Here is a 14,499-nt window from a genome sequence, read left to right as displayed (position 1 = left end):
AGTCCAGCCTGCATATTTAAGTAGTAGATGCTGCATAATTGAGACGACTAATTCAGACCTTGGGGTGTGTGGATTAGGATAAGGTAAATCCCCATTTGTTGGACAAAAAAAAATGTATTCTGAGTTGTACTGAAAGTTGTGTTGTTGGAATAACAATTACCTCATAGGAAGCTATGGGGAGGGGATAATATAAACATGTTTCTGGTGTTCCTTGTCTTCATCAGAGTAACTGATTTTATGGAGCAGGGGTTTTAATGGGGTTTTATATGCTCTGTAACCCGCCTCAAGTCTACAAATAGTAGCGAGCTATAATAACACATCAAAACATGTATTAAAGACAGCTGAGAGCTGGCAACCTTATCAAGTCTTCTAAACAAACCCCCTAACAAAAATTCCCATTCTCCAACAAAAGTACTCCAAAATAAAGATGCCAACCACAAGGTGAGGAATGGAAATCTACCAGATCTACAAGTAATTCTGAGATTACCTCAGAAAGAAGTTCCTGACAGAGCGGTTTCTCAGTGGAACAGGCTTCCTCAGGAGGTGGTGGGTTCTTCATCTTTGGAAATTTTTAAACAGAGGGTGGATAACCATCTGACAGAGAGGCTGATTGTGTGAAGGCTCAAGGGGGTGGCAGGTTACACTGGATGAGTGATACTGTTGTGAGTATCCTGCATAGGTCAGGGGGTTGAACTAGAGGACCCAGGAGGTCCCTTCAGACTCTATTATTCTATGTTACAGGGGCCTTTTTCAACCTTTTGACTATGGAGAAGTGATATCAGCTGGTCACAACTCCCTGTCAAGCTCTCAGAAGTGACATAACCACTTGCACCCTTTGACCTACTTGAACTCCCTCTCCCTGCCTTTACTACTACTACAATGGCTCCACCTCATATAGGCCAGAAAGGACCAGAGATAAGAAGACTGCCTGGACCCCTAAACCACATCACAACTGATTCCCCACTTTGATTTTTACACATGTGGCCTACTCACCAAGCCTTCCAAGTGGAGGTGGCCAGTTCCCTGGCTTGTGGCCAAGTCCATTAAGGAAGGAGGTGAAAGGCCACAGACTCCCACTGAAGCACCTGTGGATCCCCAGGGGTCCATGGACCCCTGGTTGGGAATCCCCATATTACAGAGTGAAGTGACCAGAATGACAACCCCCAGAGCTGAATGATGGCCTGTGGGAGAAGCAGAAGCATCCTGGGACTGAATGACACCCCATGGGAGTAGCAGAAATATGTTGGTACTTGAATGGCAGTATCCAGATTGGATTGAGGGTTCCTGGAAACAGTTTTTTTGGGACTAGAATCACAATCTCCACTTTGGGGTATGCCATTCTAATCCCAGAATACCTCTGCTCTTCCCACAGGCTGTCATTCCAGTCTGAGGGCTAGCATTTTAATCCTAGATTACTTGTGTTCCTCCCAGGGGCTGCTATTCCACTCTGGGAGCTCTCATTCTAGTCCCAGAAAAGTTCTGCTACTCAGGGTTTATCAGTCCAGCCCCAGAATACTTCTGCTATTCCCAGGGGCCGGTACTCCAGTCTCAGAGCACCGATTCTATTCCGAGGGACCATCATTCCATTCTGAGGCCTGTTTTCCAGTCCAATGTTGCCCATGCAAATAAACTGGCATTCCTGGTTCTCACTATGAGCAATAGACCTTCAACTGTCTCCCATGGTTTCCACTGGGTAATCCTGTCGTTTATTTTACTATATCCCCAATGTATCAACCTACTACATCACCATTTTAGTTTGGGACTCAAAATTATAACTAAGGTTATAATCGCTTCAACAGAGCTTCACAAAATAGCAAGCTTCTGTTGAGACCTATTACTGCTGCTGCATATACTCAGTGCACACATTTTTTTTTATCCAGCAGTACTAAAATGAATATACAGCGTAATATAGCTATGTACCTCCAACATCACGCCCCCGCCCCCGGTGTAATTTTGTCCCTCCAACAACGCATTTTTATGAGCATGCGCCAACTGAGAACACTGCGTAGTTTGGGTCCCAAAAGGACGGCACAAGAAGCACTAGGTTTAAAGCGTCTATGGCTCTTGTCAACGTGAGGAAATTTCTCTCGCGCGTCTGCAAGGCACCTCACGTCCCTTCCGTTGTGTAAGGGGCGCGAAGGGTAGAGAAGCGGGGGGGGGGGGGTCAGCGCGAACCCGGAACATCAACCCACAACTTCTCTCGCTAGTCATGCCGGGAGGACGCAGCAGTTCCTTCCTACGCACATGCGCCCTGGGTGGCTGCCTCGTCAACCCCTACTACCGATGACGTCCAAAATCTCCGACCTGTGCAAAAACAGGAGTGCCGCCCTTACGTTTTAAACCGCCCAAAGGAATTTGGTACGCATGCGCTAAGATCGCATAGCGTCGCAAGAACATGCGCACTAGCCCCAGTTCGGCCCGGATATAGGTGGGATTTTTTTGTTTTAAATAGTAGCGTGGGTTTTGCGCTCAAACTTCTGGTTCCTTGTATTTTTTTTTCTGGGTCTGTTCTCCAAGGCTTGCAAGAATCGTTGCCATGACTACCGCGTTGGAAAACTACATCAATCGTATCCTTCCGCTGACGGGATTGTAGAAGCCGTAGGAAATAGGGACGTTTGAGTACTAGCTGTGTCGTCTTAGCCTTGCTTGGGTGCCGTGGAAGAGGCTGCGCAGGGAAGAGTTGATGTTTTAAGGGTGTTATTTAAAAAAACAACAATTATTTGAAGTCTGGTTTCCTTCTGCGCGAATGAGAAGAACTCGCTTTGAAAATAGGTGGGCGGAGCCTGCGGGGATTAGCTAATTGGATCAAGGGGACCGGTAGCATCTTTAAAACCAACAAAGATTTATGATCAAAGGGAATTCAACAGTAATTTGATTTTATTTTTTCCGAGGACCTCAGTGAAAAGGGGAATGGACTCCTGCTCTTACAGCTCTTTTGCCCATTAGGGAACTTTTCCATGACCCTTTCTTTCTCCAATGGAAAGGAAATATTTTATTCATGATCGGAATATGTTGGGTAGGTTTCAACACTATCCATAAAAGGACCGTAAGAGCAAAATGTTTCTGTTTAACGGTGGTGGGAGGGTAGAAAGGAAAACATTGGTATAGAGTAACTTTTTCTTCAGAACCGTGAAGTCTAAAACATAGCCCCCCCTGAAGTGAGTTTGAAAAGATGCACAATAAAATCAGAGTCCAGTAGCACCCTTAAGACCAACAAAGATTTATTCAGGGCATATGAGAGCGTCACTGGGGAGTAGGTCTGAATAAATCTTTGTTGGTCTTAAAGATGCTACTGGTATTGTGCTACTTCAGACCAACACGGCTACCCATTTGAATCTATCTTTTTGAAAAGATACTTAATTCCCTGGTGTGTTCACATATTGTTCTGTGTTGTCTGTCGGATGAACCCAGCCCTACTTAAAATGAGCAGGCATTTCACAGGAACCAATATGCTAACAACTTATTATTTCTATTGATGACATTTTCAAAAACTTTTCTTTAATGAGAATCAGGTACTGTAGCAGTAATTACTTCAGATGGCCGAATGATTGTGGTAAGAATCCCTTTTAAATAAAAGCTTTGACCTATCTCAGATTGTTTTATATTAGAGCAGACTTGTTAACAAGTTTTGTTTGCAAGTTCTAGTGACCTTAGGATAAACAATTTTCATATTATATATACTTGGGAATAAATGCGATTTTAAACAGACTAGCACCCTTTTAAAGCCATTGTTTTCAATGGATTTAGAAGGGTGCAACTTTGTCTATGATTTCACTGTCCTGTAAAACTCAGTAGGTAAAACTCAGTAGGATTCTAGGACTTCTGAGCAGCAGTTAGGCTGTGCGTAGATTTATTACCTTATAATAATCTTTAGTTCATATACTATTTAATACATTTATGATGAGGAATATCTTTAACAATCTCATTGAGATTAAGAAAAAAAAGCCTCACTGGAGATACTATATGACAATGGGTTCTTGATCCCACTAGGGTGCATATACTTCGGTTCCATACATTCATGGAATCGCTTCTCTAAAACAGTTGTATTTTTTTATTGTCAATTCCAAATGGTTGAATTTGGATCAGAAATTTCTAATCTGCAGAATTAATCATTGTTTTTTGCTCATAGCTTTTAATATTACACGCATAGAAAAAACATTTAGCTTTTACATGAAGACTATGCCAAATTTAAGTCATGACACAGCGGGACAGTTAGATGCATATGCCTGGGCTCCATAATAATCATTTCCTGGAACAGCAAATCTTCCTGAATTCCGATTAATGATACATTTCAAGGAAATGTGTTCTGGATGTGGTGCAACTGGAATTAATGTCATTTATTTGGTGTTCACACAGTTTGACAAGAAATTACACATTTTCCCACCAAAACTTCTGTTTTTTGCTTGATAATGAAATAATTTCACACATAACAATGAATGTTTTACCAGTTGAAAACCTAAAGCTACTACACAGTGTACCCTCTATTACCTGCTCTACTACCTGCATTGTACAGGGGGTTGGACTAGATGAACCTGGAGGTACCTTCCAACCTTGATGCTATACCAGTGGTTCTCAACCTTTCTAATGCTGTGAGACCCCAACAATAAAATTATGCAAGCATTCTTTCACAGAAATTAAATCGAAACTGACCAATGGCATGAAGATCCAGTGTTCATGATAGTATATAAATTTCCCCCCCCCCCGGGGTTTCTCAGTTCAGTCTGCCTCTTGTCCCACCATGCCGATCTCGCTCTTTTCCACTGCTTCAGACAGACGAACACTCTATCTCAATTCCACTCGATCTCGATCTACCCAGCCAAGCTGCTCGCCCTGCTGCAACCCCTGTGAAAGGGTTGTTTGACCCCCAGGTTGAGAATCACTGTTCTATACTGTGTGTGCTTTTTTGTGTGAAGTGAGAAAGTTGCAGCTACTGTGTGGGAAAGGAACTACACAAATAATTCTGTTTAAGAAGTTAAATGTCAGGTCCTTTACAATAGTTCAGTTAAGAAAACTGAACTTACTGATATCAACGTTGCAAATACTCATACAATTAAGGCTTTGAAATGCTTATTTTTTAATGTTTTCTAGGGAACTCTCAAAGGTTTTGATCAGACCATCAACTTGATTTTGGATGAAAGCCATGAAAGAGTGTTTAGCTCTTCACAAGGAGTGGAACAAGTGGTTTTAGGATTGTACATTGTAAGAGGAGACAATGTGTAAGTCCGTTCTTTATTCTAATAACATAACTGAAGCTGTAGTAGGCAATCAAGTATCTAGCTGTCAATATTAGTGCTTATGATAGATATCCCTACATACCCTTTTCCACACTGAGCTAAATTGTCCCACCCAGTCACCATTTGATCTCTTTGTCCTTATTCAGCCCCGGGAGCTTCTTTACTTTACTTTAATACTCCTTTGTTAGAATGGCACTGAGGAATTTTGTAGTAAGAAACAAAATATTTTATTTACAAAGAGGGGAACGGTAGTTGGAATGAGGGCGGTATTTCTTTTATACAAAATCAGTTATGTCACAGCTTTTAATTACACGCTTTTCTATCTGATGTTATAATTTCCTTACACTGAGAGGTTTCTTTATTGTGTTTATCCCCGAATACACTTATTTTTCTTTTATCTTTGCCTTCTGGAGTTCACCTGAACCCTCTTGTTCTTTGAAAGTGGACAGTCTCAGTTTGTGCCACAACTTTCTCCCTTCCTGGATGAACCAGTAGTCCACTATCTTCTGAAATGACTAGAACTCTACCTCACAAATGCCTCTTAGAAAATACACCCCTTATTTCCGTTTACAACTAGGCAGGGTCTTCCCTGTCTTCCTTAGAAAGATTTTCCTATCACTTTGGCACCTGATTACATAAAGTCTCTTTACTAGATTACTGCCCTGGTTCCTCAGACACCATGTGGATGAGCTATCAATAGCAAATTCTGCAATCTTACTAGAGTTTCCCCTCAGAGGTGTTTTTTCAGCTAAGTATCAGAATCAGACTGAATTCAGCTCCCTCCAGGCTACAGCCAGTGTAATCACTCCCATTCAGCTGTGGCTAGCCAGTCACAGGGCTTAGTCTCACCCTGGCTCATACTTGCCCAGTGAGGATTTTTAGCCCCTCACTAACGACTGCTGTTGTTTCAGCACATAGAGCCTAATTTTCTAAGTGATGTTCATCAGTGTTCTATTTGAAAATTAGATTAAATGTTCATAATGTGTTACTTCTGATGCATTCATTCAGGCTGAGTTGTATTATAGGAATGACGTGGCTGCTGTTCTGTTAATATAGAAATTCAAACTATGTACAAAATTGTTGTTTTTCCCACAGTAATGTTTTGGAACTTTTCCCAAGAGTTTTCAACATTTCTGTATTATTGTATTACTTCTTAACAGATATCAAGCATCAGACTTTCGATTAAGGGGGTGTTCGTTCCTGGACAGTCACCTCACACTTTTCCATCTAGACACTCTGATACACACCTTCAAAAGACTTAATCCAAATATTTATTTATTCTCAGTAAATCATTCTAAAAGTTCAGTAGATAACTGATGCCGTTTTTAACATGTATTTTCTCCAATAGGTAGAATAGCTTGTTCTGATAAGAGTAATTTTATGTAAAATAGGAAAAGGTCATCCAGATAATATTAATTGAATCTTAAATTTTTGTGTCTGATGCAAATGCAGTCTGAATGGAATTATTTTGATCAAAAGGTAATCAGTTTATGCAGTTTTTAAAATATAAAACATATATACATTTTATTTTTAATAGGTCCTTTTATACTCTAATTTATACTAAATCCAATAGAAATGTTTTTAAATAGAAAACATTTTGTACCATTTTATCAAGTGCAGCACATTTTTCACCAGTAACACTTTAATTCATTTTACAGTGCTGTCATTGGAGAAATAGACGAAGAGACAGATTCTGCTCTTGACTTGGGGAACATTCGAGCGGAACCCTTGAACTCAGTTGTACACTGAAGAAAATTAAAATAAGGATATACATCAGTATGTCATAAAAATCTTATTGTACAGAACTATTTATAGGCTGGCATGGCTACTTTTTACAAGTTTTATGTAATATGCTGGATAGTTTGTACTTTTTATTTTGAGTTATGGTTTGATATCTAAATTAAATTGTGCATCTTACTAAAATAATGTTTGATATTTTTAAGTATCTACTGTACATATTAAAGTACATTTGTCTTTAAGTCATTCATACTCTTGAATTCACACAACCAGCAGCTCTTACTTAAATTATATTTCACCTATTTCATGTTTTTGTAGCAGCGTACAAAGCATAGTTTTTGTAGCAAATTCAGTACAACACACTGGCTTTATCCTATGCTCACTAACTCAGAATTAAGCCTAGAGATATTATTGGAAGACGTATGCATAGGACTAACACATTTTATGGCACCTGTCAAAAATTGTATAAAGTGGGCTTTTGTTTTAGGTATGAATTCAAGCAATATAAAGTTATATAAAACTCTGCCAGGGGATGTGGCTAAAGATGTTTTCCCCAGGGGATTGCAGTGCAATAACTGGAGCCTGACACGGGTCAATTGTGGAAGCAATTGGCAGAAAAGAGGAGGGGTACGCAAGCCCCACCTCATTTTTTCTACCCAGTAAGTCCTAGTGAACTCTTGGGGCTGCCTCCAATCCTTTAGGGCGGTGGTCCCCAACCGCCGGGCTGTGAAGGCCCTGGCACTGGGCCGCGGCTCCCTGCCTCCGCAAGGCCGCGCCAGGACGCACATGCGCAATGCGCAGCCGCAAACGTGCATTCGTGGCACTCCCGTGCATGTGTGTTTACACCCAAGCATGGCGCAAACGTGCATGCGCGGGAGTGCTGCGCATGTGTGCCATGCCCGCCCGGGCAATCGCCCTCCCCGCCGCAGCTGGTCCGCAGCCTGGAAAAGGTTGTGGACCACTGCTTTAGGGAGTTTATCTCCCCGGATTACAGGCTGTCAGCGTTTCAGGACAAGAGGACGACCACCATATTCTTTCTTGGACTATTTTTCTTTCTTAAAAGAAACTGTTTCAACCCTCTTCTATGATTTATTTACTGCAAATTAATGCGGTAGACTGGGTGGAGGACAGCATCTGGCAGCCTCAACGAAAGCCATTAATCAACGCTTCTATAAACAACAGCAAGTAATAAATCTGGGCTCTGTGCCGCCGGGCTTCTTTTCACCTTTCTCTTTCCCTCCCCCTCTCTCTTCCTGAGTAGCCACCTCAATTTGGGGCAGGCTAATTTTCTTAAATAGAAGAAGAGGACTTAGATTAACTTGCAATAGCTTTTACAGTAGTTGTTTTGGTTTCCGGAGATAAGAGCTGTGATTGGGAAGATCTTGCAATAACTGTTCCAGGACGAGATTATTGGTTTCAAAACATCATTTACTAGTGCCAGGAAATTCTGATATGCGACCAGCTCTTAAAGGACACCTTTTTTGGCTATACTAAATTCAACTTGCTGAAAGTGCTTTAGTTCTGAACTGCCCTGTTTTTAATCTCCGTGCTGTCTTTTGGTCTTTTGTTTTCTTCATTCTATACTGAAGAACGTCGGAGGACTAAACAGACTTTCGCTTTTGCCTAGGACTGTATAGGACCTCCTGGCCAATTGCAATATTGTGAGATTGGCTGCTGATTTATAAGCCTAAAACATGTCTATGTTAAAAAGAATGGCTCATCTAATAGAGAAACAAACCCAAGATTTGAAAGCATTTACAGAAGGTTTTCTTAAGAATATTTTCAAGGAGATCCAAGACGGCAAGGAAGAAGTTTTTAACAGGATTGCTGGACCAATAACAGTGGTTGATGATAGCACTAAACAAGGTTGGAAATCATCAGCGGAAGAGAAATCTGAAATTTTGGAGATGGAAAAGGGGATGTCGGAGCTTCGCAGAAAACATGACTTCCCAGATTAAGGACACCCTTTTTAAAAAGGCATACAGCTATTTCAAAGCAACAGTACACAAGAATTGACCAAAAGATACATGGATCTGTTTTGAAAGTAATCAGTTTAAAGGAGCTTCTCAGGAAAAAAATTGTACTGATACATTTTGGATCGGAATCCAGGAGGTGCAACTGCCTCAAGTTTCATTGGTGAATATTGTGCGAGAACAACTGCACTTTCTACGCCAAAGTCTAACTGGACAGAATATAAAGCTATGTGAAAAACAAGGTGCAATAAGCCTCGATATGAGTCCCCCTTAAGAAGATTGGGGAAGGGAAAGGAGAAGCAAAAGGAAGGGGGAACAAGATCTTTGAAATCTTTTTATTCTTCTGTACACTTTTAAGGCAATATAATTGTAAGTGCTGGAAATGTGATGATAAAATGGTTCCCCCCCCCTTTCTTTTTCCTTATTAGTGTAATGTTATAGGGCCAAAGTTCATACTGTTCTACAAGAAATGTTCAATGTTAAGTATTTAATTCAAACCTGAAAATATGGTGTTGAATATCTGTCAGGAGGCTCTTCGACTGTGTTAAGTATAAAATGTTTTATAGGTGGTATGTGACACCAAAAGTGATTGCTAAAATTGCTAAAAACTGTTAACAAATGTTGGAAATGTGATGATAAAGTAGGTTTCTTTTTTCAAATGTGGTGGAAATGAGAAAATGTTTATAGAATCATAGAGTTGGAAGGGGCCATACAGGCCATCTAGTCCAACCCCCTGCTCAACGCAGGATCAGCCCAAAGCATCCTAAAGCATCCAAGAAAAGTATGTATTGTTTGAAGACTACCAGTGAGGGGGAGCTCACCACCTCCTTAGGCAGCCTATTCCACTGCTGAACTACTCTGACTGTGAAAATTTTTTTCCTGATATCTAGCCTATATCGTACTTATAGTTTAAACGCATTACTGCGTGTCCTCTCCTCTGCAGCCAACAGAAACAGCATCCTGCCCTCCTCCAAGTGACAACCTTTCAAATACTTAAAGAGGACTATCATGTCCCCTCTCAACCTCCTTTTCTCCAGGCTGAACATTCCGAAGTCCCTCAACCTATCTTCATAGGGCTTGGTCCCTTGGCCCCAGATCATCCTTGTCGCTCTCCTCTGTACCCTTTCAATTTTATCTATGTCCTTGAAGTGTGGCCTCCAGAACTGCACACAGTATTCCAGGTGTGGTCTGACCAGTGCTGTATACAATGGGACTATGACATTTTGTGATTTTGATGTGATGCCCCTGTTGATAGAGCCCAAAATGGCATTTGCTTTTTTTACCGCTGCATCACACTGCCTGTTCATGTTTAGTTTACAATCCACAAGTACCCCAAGGTCTCGTTCACACACCGTGTTACCTAGGAGCGCATCCCCCATCCAGTAGGTATGCTTTTCATTTTTCTGATCCAGATGTAGAACTTTACACTTATCTTTATTAAATTGCATCTTGTTCTCATTTGCCCATTTTTCCATTGTGTTGAGATCTTGTTGAACTCTGTCTCTATCTTCTGGAGTATTTGCCAGTCCTCCCAATTTGGTGTCATCTGCAAACTTGATGAGTAATCCCTCCACCCCCTCATCTAGATCATTAATAAATATGTTAAAAAGTACCAGACCGAGCCCTGAGGTACCCCGCTACTCACCTCCCTCCAGTCTGATAAGTTTTGGGCAAAAGTTCATACTATTGTGTAGTTAATGTGGGGTCTTAGATTTCCTATTTAAGCTGAATCTGTTATTAAGTATATCTCCACAGTGCCTCCCAGCCCAAACTCAAAGCTTAACTAAAAAGGGACATTTAATGGAGGAGATTGAAGTGTAACAAATTAAGACTATATTTTATTATTCTTTTTATTAACAACTCATACTATCTTAATTCTATATTTCTATGAAAATAAAAAAAATATATAAAAAAGCTCTGCCAGTTTACAACATGTAATTTTTCTTCAACACATCTAGGTACTGTTGTGCTGCTGTCGAGATTTCATCTTGATCCATGTTTATGTTTTTTGAAGATCCATTGGTAGATCCCAATGGGGTGACTCTAACATATCCAGTATGAAGTTCAGTAGTGGCTGAAAAACAGAAGAAAAGCTAATGCTTTCAAGGGGCTTTCCAGAAAACACTGATATGACATCACTGCCCCCAATACAATTTGTTGGAACAAACATGGAAAATACTGAGTATTGTTATGATAGAAAAAAGCCAGATATTTGAGAATCATTGAGTAACTTGCAAATGTTCCACTTGCCCTCCCTATCTTATTCCAATTACAATTTTTAATATATGGTAGTCACGGACTTTATATTGAACGCTCCAAAGGATTGCCTTATAATTGCATGTAGAAGAAGGTAACATAACTCCTGAAATACAGTGCATTATCACAAACTTTTGTTAGGTAAGTGGCAATAATTCAGCATTCTTGTACCTTATTTAACTGTCACCAGAGGTAGTAGTATTATAACAAAATGTGCAGTTTTTCACGCCACATTCAAAATTGATCTGTTGAAACATCTTGAGACAGGATATATTCATTGATAGCTATCTGACTACAATGATGAATTTTGACAAAATACATAGAATCAGTGAAGACAGACATGTAAGAAGAACTATACAAAAGTACAGTCAGCTGACATTTATACTTGTGCAAGAGTACTGAATACTTTAGAGCCTCTTGTGGCGCAGAGTGGTAAGGCAGCCGTCTGAAAGCTTTGCCCGTGAGGCTGGGAGTTCAATCCCAGCAGCCGGCTCAAGGTTGACTCAGCCTTCCATCCTTCTGAGGTCGGTAAAATGAGTACCCAGCTTGCTGGGGGGTAAACGGTAATGACTGGGGAAGGCACTGGCAAACCACCCCGTATTGAGTCTGCCATGAAAACGCTAGAGGGCGTCACCCCAAGGGTCAGACATGACTCGGTGCTTGCACAGGGGATACCTTTACCTTTTTTTACTGAATACTTTTAGTGCCTTTACAGCAGGAATAGATTTATGAGCCTCTGGGTAGGGCAGTATATAAATATAATATAAATATAATAAATAAGTTCCTGTGCACAGTTTAACATACCAGTTTATTAACATACCTTGATCTAGTTCTCTGGTGATATTTTTTTCTAGTTCCTCCCGCATCTAAAATGAAATGTGAGTCATAGTTAACATTTTATATCTGTAAGAAGTTAAAATACGGTAATGTACATAATGACTAAATGTGAACACATCAAGCTACATGTTGGGTCAAGTATTTTACCTGCGTTTTTGCTACCAGCTTTCACTTACCCTTGAACAAATTTTTACTTAACTGCAAAAAGGGAGATGTGGCTTGCATTATAGTATTTGAGAACCACCTCTCCATTGTATATATTCAACATAAAAAACTAAGGTCACTTTTGAAGGCTGGATAATAACTATTATGTATTAAAGTTGGAGATGCTGAGGAGAAGATAACTGACCAAAGACATTAGGGATATTCTTTTGTTATTTGCAAGTCGTCTGGTGTTTTGAGAAGCTGGTAATTTTAGTTGCTTTGAAAATCAATTGCTTTGGATGGAGCTTGCATAGAAAATGGAAGTATTGATTTCTTAAACACATTGATAAAATTATGAGGGATCTACTGAAACCCTAACAAACTTTATGAAGGGATATAATAACAATGTTTGGATTTCTGGTTTCTTTGTGGTCTCTTACAGCCCAACACTATGCATGCTTACTTCGAAGCTCTACTGCATTCAATGGAACTTTCTCTCAAGTAAATGTACACAAGACTAACTTTAGTATGAAAGACAATTCTACATGCTACCCTGCCAGGCTACTCAACACATGATTATATTGTATGATGATTATATCGGTTTGATTCTCAGTTGCTCTGCTGACTGCAGTGCTCGTAAAACTTTTCATGTTTCTAATTTCTAATAGATTTCTAATAGAAAGGATTTCTAATAGAAAGGATTTCTAATAGAAAGGATTATAGCTACAAGTCCTGTCAACTTTAAAAACAAGTTTGCCGATATCATTTTTATTAACATAGCACTTAGGGTTGGATCCTGTGGATCTGTTCCTCTGGTACAAGGAGCTTTGCTCTGAGGCAAGAGTCTCTGATCAAGCCTTTAGCCTGCAATGTAATGCAGAACTATAAACTGAAATCTCACAGTAGTCATATTTGCCAAGCAAGAGTAACACCATTAAGCATTGCCAAAGACTACACACCTTGTTAGGTATCTGGTTGTAGAGAAGAGAAAGAAGAAACAGACTTTTGATCAAGGAGCTGGAGAAGTAAAGAACAAGTGATGAATGTATAGTTCTTGAAGGTAGAAATGAAAATGACCAGTTTAGGAATATGAATTTACCTATAATATGAAAAAATTCAGACCTACTCAGGATTCAAATGGCTGGCTGCCAGCCATTTAAACTTAATAGCTAATGGACAGACTTGTCAAGCTGTTAGATTTAAATGGCAAAATCACCAATTGATTTTGCTTCTTCCCACTTCCAAGCCAGGTTGGGGCAGAGGGAGTGAAACTGATCAGTAAATGGCTGGCAGCCATTTTAGCTTAACAGCAGGGCATTAATTAATCAGTCCCTTGCTGGATGAGAATGAAACATGAAAGAATCAATTATAAAAAGAAAATATAAATTTAGAACCAAAAACATATCTTGGGAGGAATTATGTACTTCAGGATAATACCGGCCACTGACAAGGCAAAATGGATGTAGGCTGGAATCCAAAACAAACCAATGCAGATTCTAAAGAGAAGAAGCAAAGGAACAAAACCATACATATTTGGAATATAATAGAATGAAGGTGACCCAAGCAGGTGGAGGCAGAATGGGTGGGTGGAGGTACAGCTGGATCAGTTACATGATGCCAGAAGAATACTGATGGTGATATGATCTCACAATTTAAAATATTTTGCTGAATGTTAATGAAAACTTAGGAGTACATTGTTCTGCTTATGCCATAGGAAGGAAAAACTGGGAGAACCTTTCCTTGCACTGAGGCCAGCTATGTATTCTATGCTTATTACCTGTGAAAGAAGATATAGCCATAACGTATAGCATATGGACAATGTAAGAGAATTTACACAATCCACACTATCCTACACCATGACATAGATTTCATCCTAGTTTTGTTTCCAGTTTGTAGTTATCAAAAATCACAGTCATGAACTGTGGACAGTAAACTACTGTCCAATCACAGCCGACTTATGGCGACTCCAATCAAGGGGGTTTTCAAGGCAAGTGTGAAGTGGAGGTTAAGATTCTATTCAATTATAGATCTAGGCTCCTTTCAGAGTAATTGGAAGAGGCTCATTGATTAAAGATTGGGGTGCCTAGTCTTTATATCTTTTCCATTATCTATGGAGACTAATAAGAGCCTCTTGTGGCACAGGGTGGTAAGGCAGCAGAAATGCTGTCTGAAGCTGTCTGCTCATGAGGCTGGGAGTTCAATCCCAGCAGCCGGAAGGTTGACTCAGCCTTCCAGCCTTCTGAGGTCGGTAAAATGAGTACCCAGCTTGCTGGGGGGTAAACGGGAATGACTGGTGAAGGCACTGGCAAACCACCCCG

The 14,499-nt window shown here is 40.2% G+C and overlaps 2 protein-coding genes across 12 annotated transcripts in view; one reads left to right on the top strand and one right to left on the bottom strand.

Moving 5' to 3' along the window:
- Nucleotides 1-2,289: 2,289 nt before the first annotated feature.
- On the top strand, nucleotides 2,290-7,213 carry LSM8 (LSM8 homolog, U6 small nuclear RNA associated). Its single transcript, XM_077338427.1, has 4 exons — nucleotides 2,290-2,567; nucleotides 3,513-3,553; nucleotides 5,089-5,216; nucleotides 6,893-7,213. The coding sequence occupies exons 1-4, from the start codon at nucleotides 2,537-2,539 to the stop codon at nucleotides 6,981-6,983; spliced, it is 291 nt and encodes a 96-aa protein (XP_077194542.1). The 5' UTR covers nucleotides 2,290-2,536; the 3' UTR covers nucleotides 6,984-7,213.
- Nucleotides 7,214-10,760: 3,547 nt separating this feature from the next.
- ANKRD26 (ankyrin repeat domain containing 26) overlaps nucleotides 10,761-14,499 on the bottom strand; it is a 93,700-nt gene continuing 89,961 nt past the window's right edge. For 10 of the 11 annotated variants that reach the window (XM_077338415.1, XM_077338416.1, XM_077338419.1 and 7 more), the window contains 2 exons: nucleotides 12,021-12,066; nucleotides 10,761-11,018 (listed from right to left, as the gene is read on the bottom strand). In XM_077338415.1, coding sequence (XP_077194530.1) covers nucleotides 10,870-11,018; nucleotides 12,021-12,066 — 195 coding nt within the window. In that variant the 3' untranslated portion in view covers nucleotides 10,761-10,869. Of the gene's footprint in view, nucleotides 11,019-12,020; nucleotides 12,067-13,140; nucleotides 13,199-14,499 lie in introns of all 11 variants that reach the window. The other variant, XR_013231139.1, reaches the window with a different exon arrangement.

This window comes from Paroedura picta, chromosome 5, assembly GCF_049243985.1.
Source record: "Paroedura picta isolate Pp20150507F chromosome 5, Ppicta_v3.0, whole genome shotgun sequence".
Lineage (NCBI taxonomy): Eukaryota > Metazoa > Chordata > Lepidosauria > Squamata > Gekkonidae > Paroedura > Paroedura picta.
The sequence above is the reverse complement of the archived record's forward strand: the minus strand, read 5'-3'. Positions and strand labels throughout refer to the sequence as shown.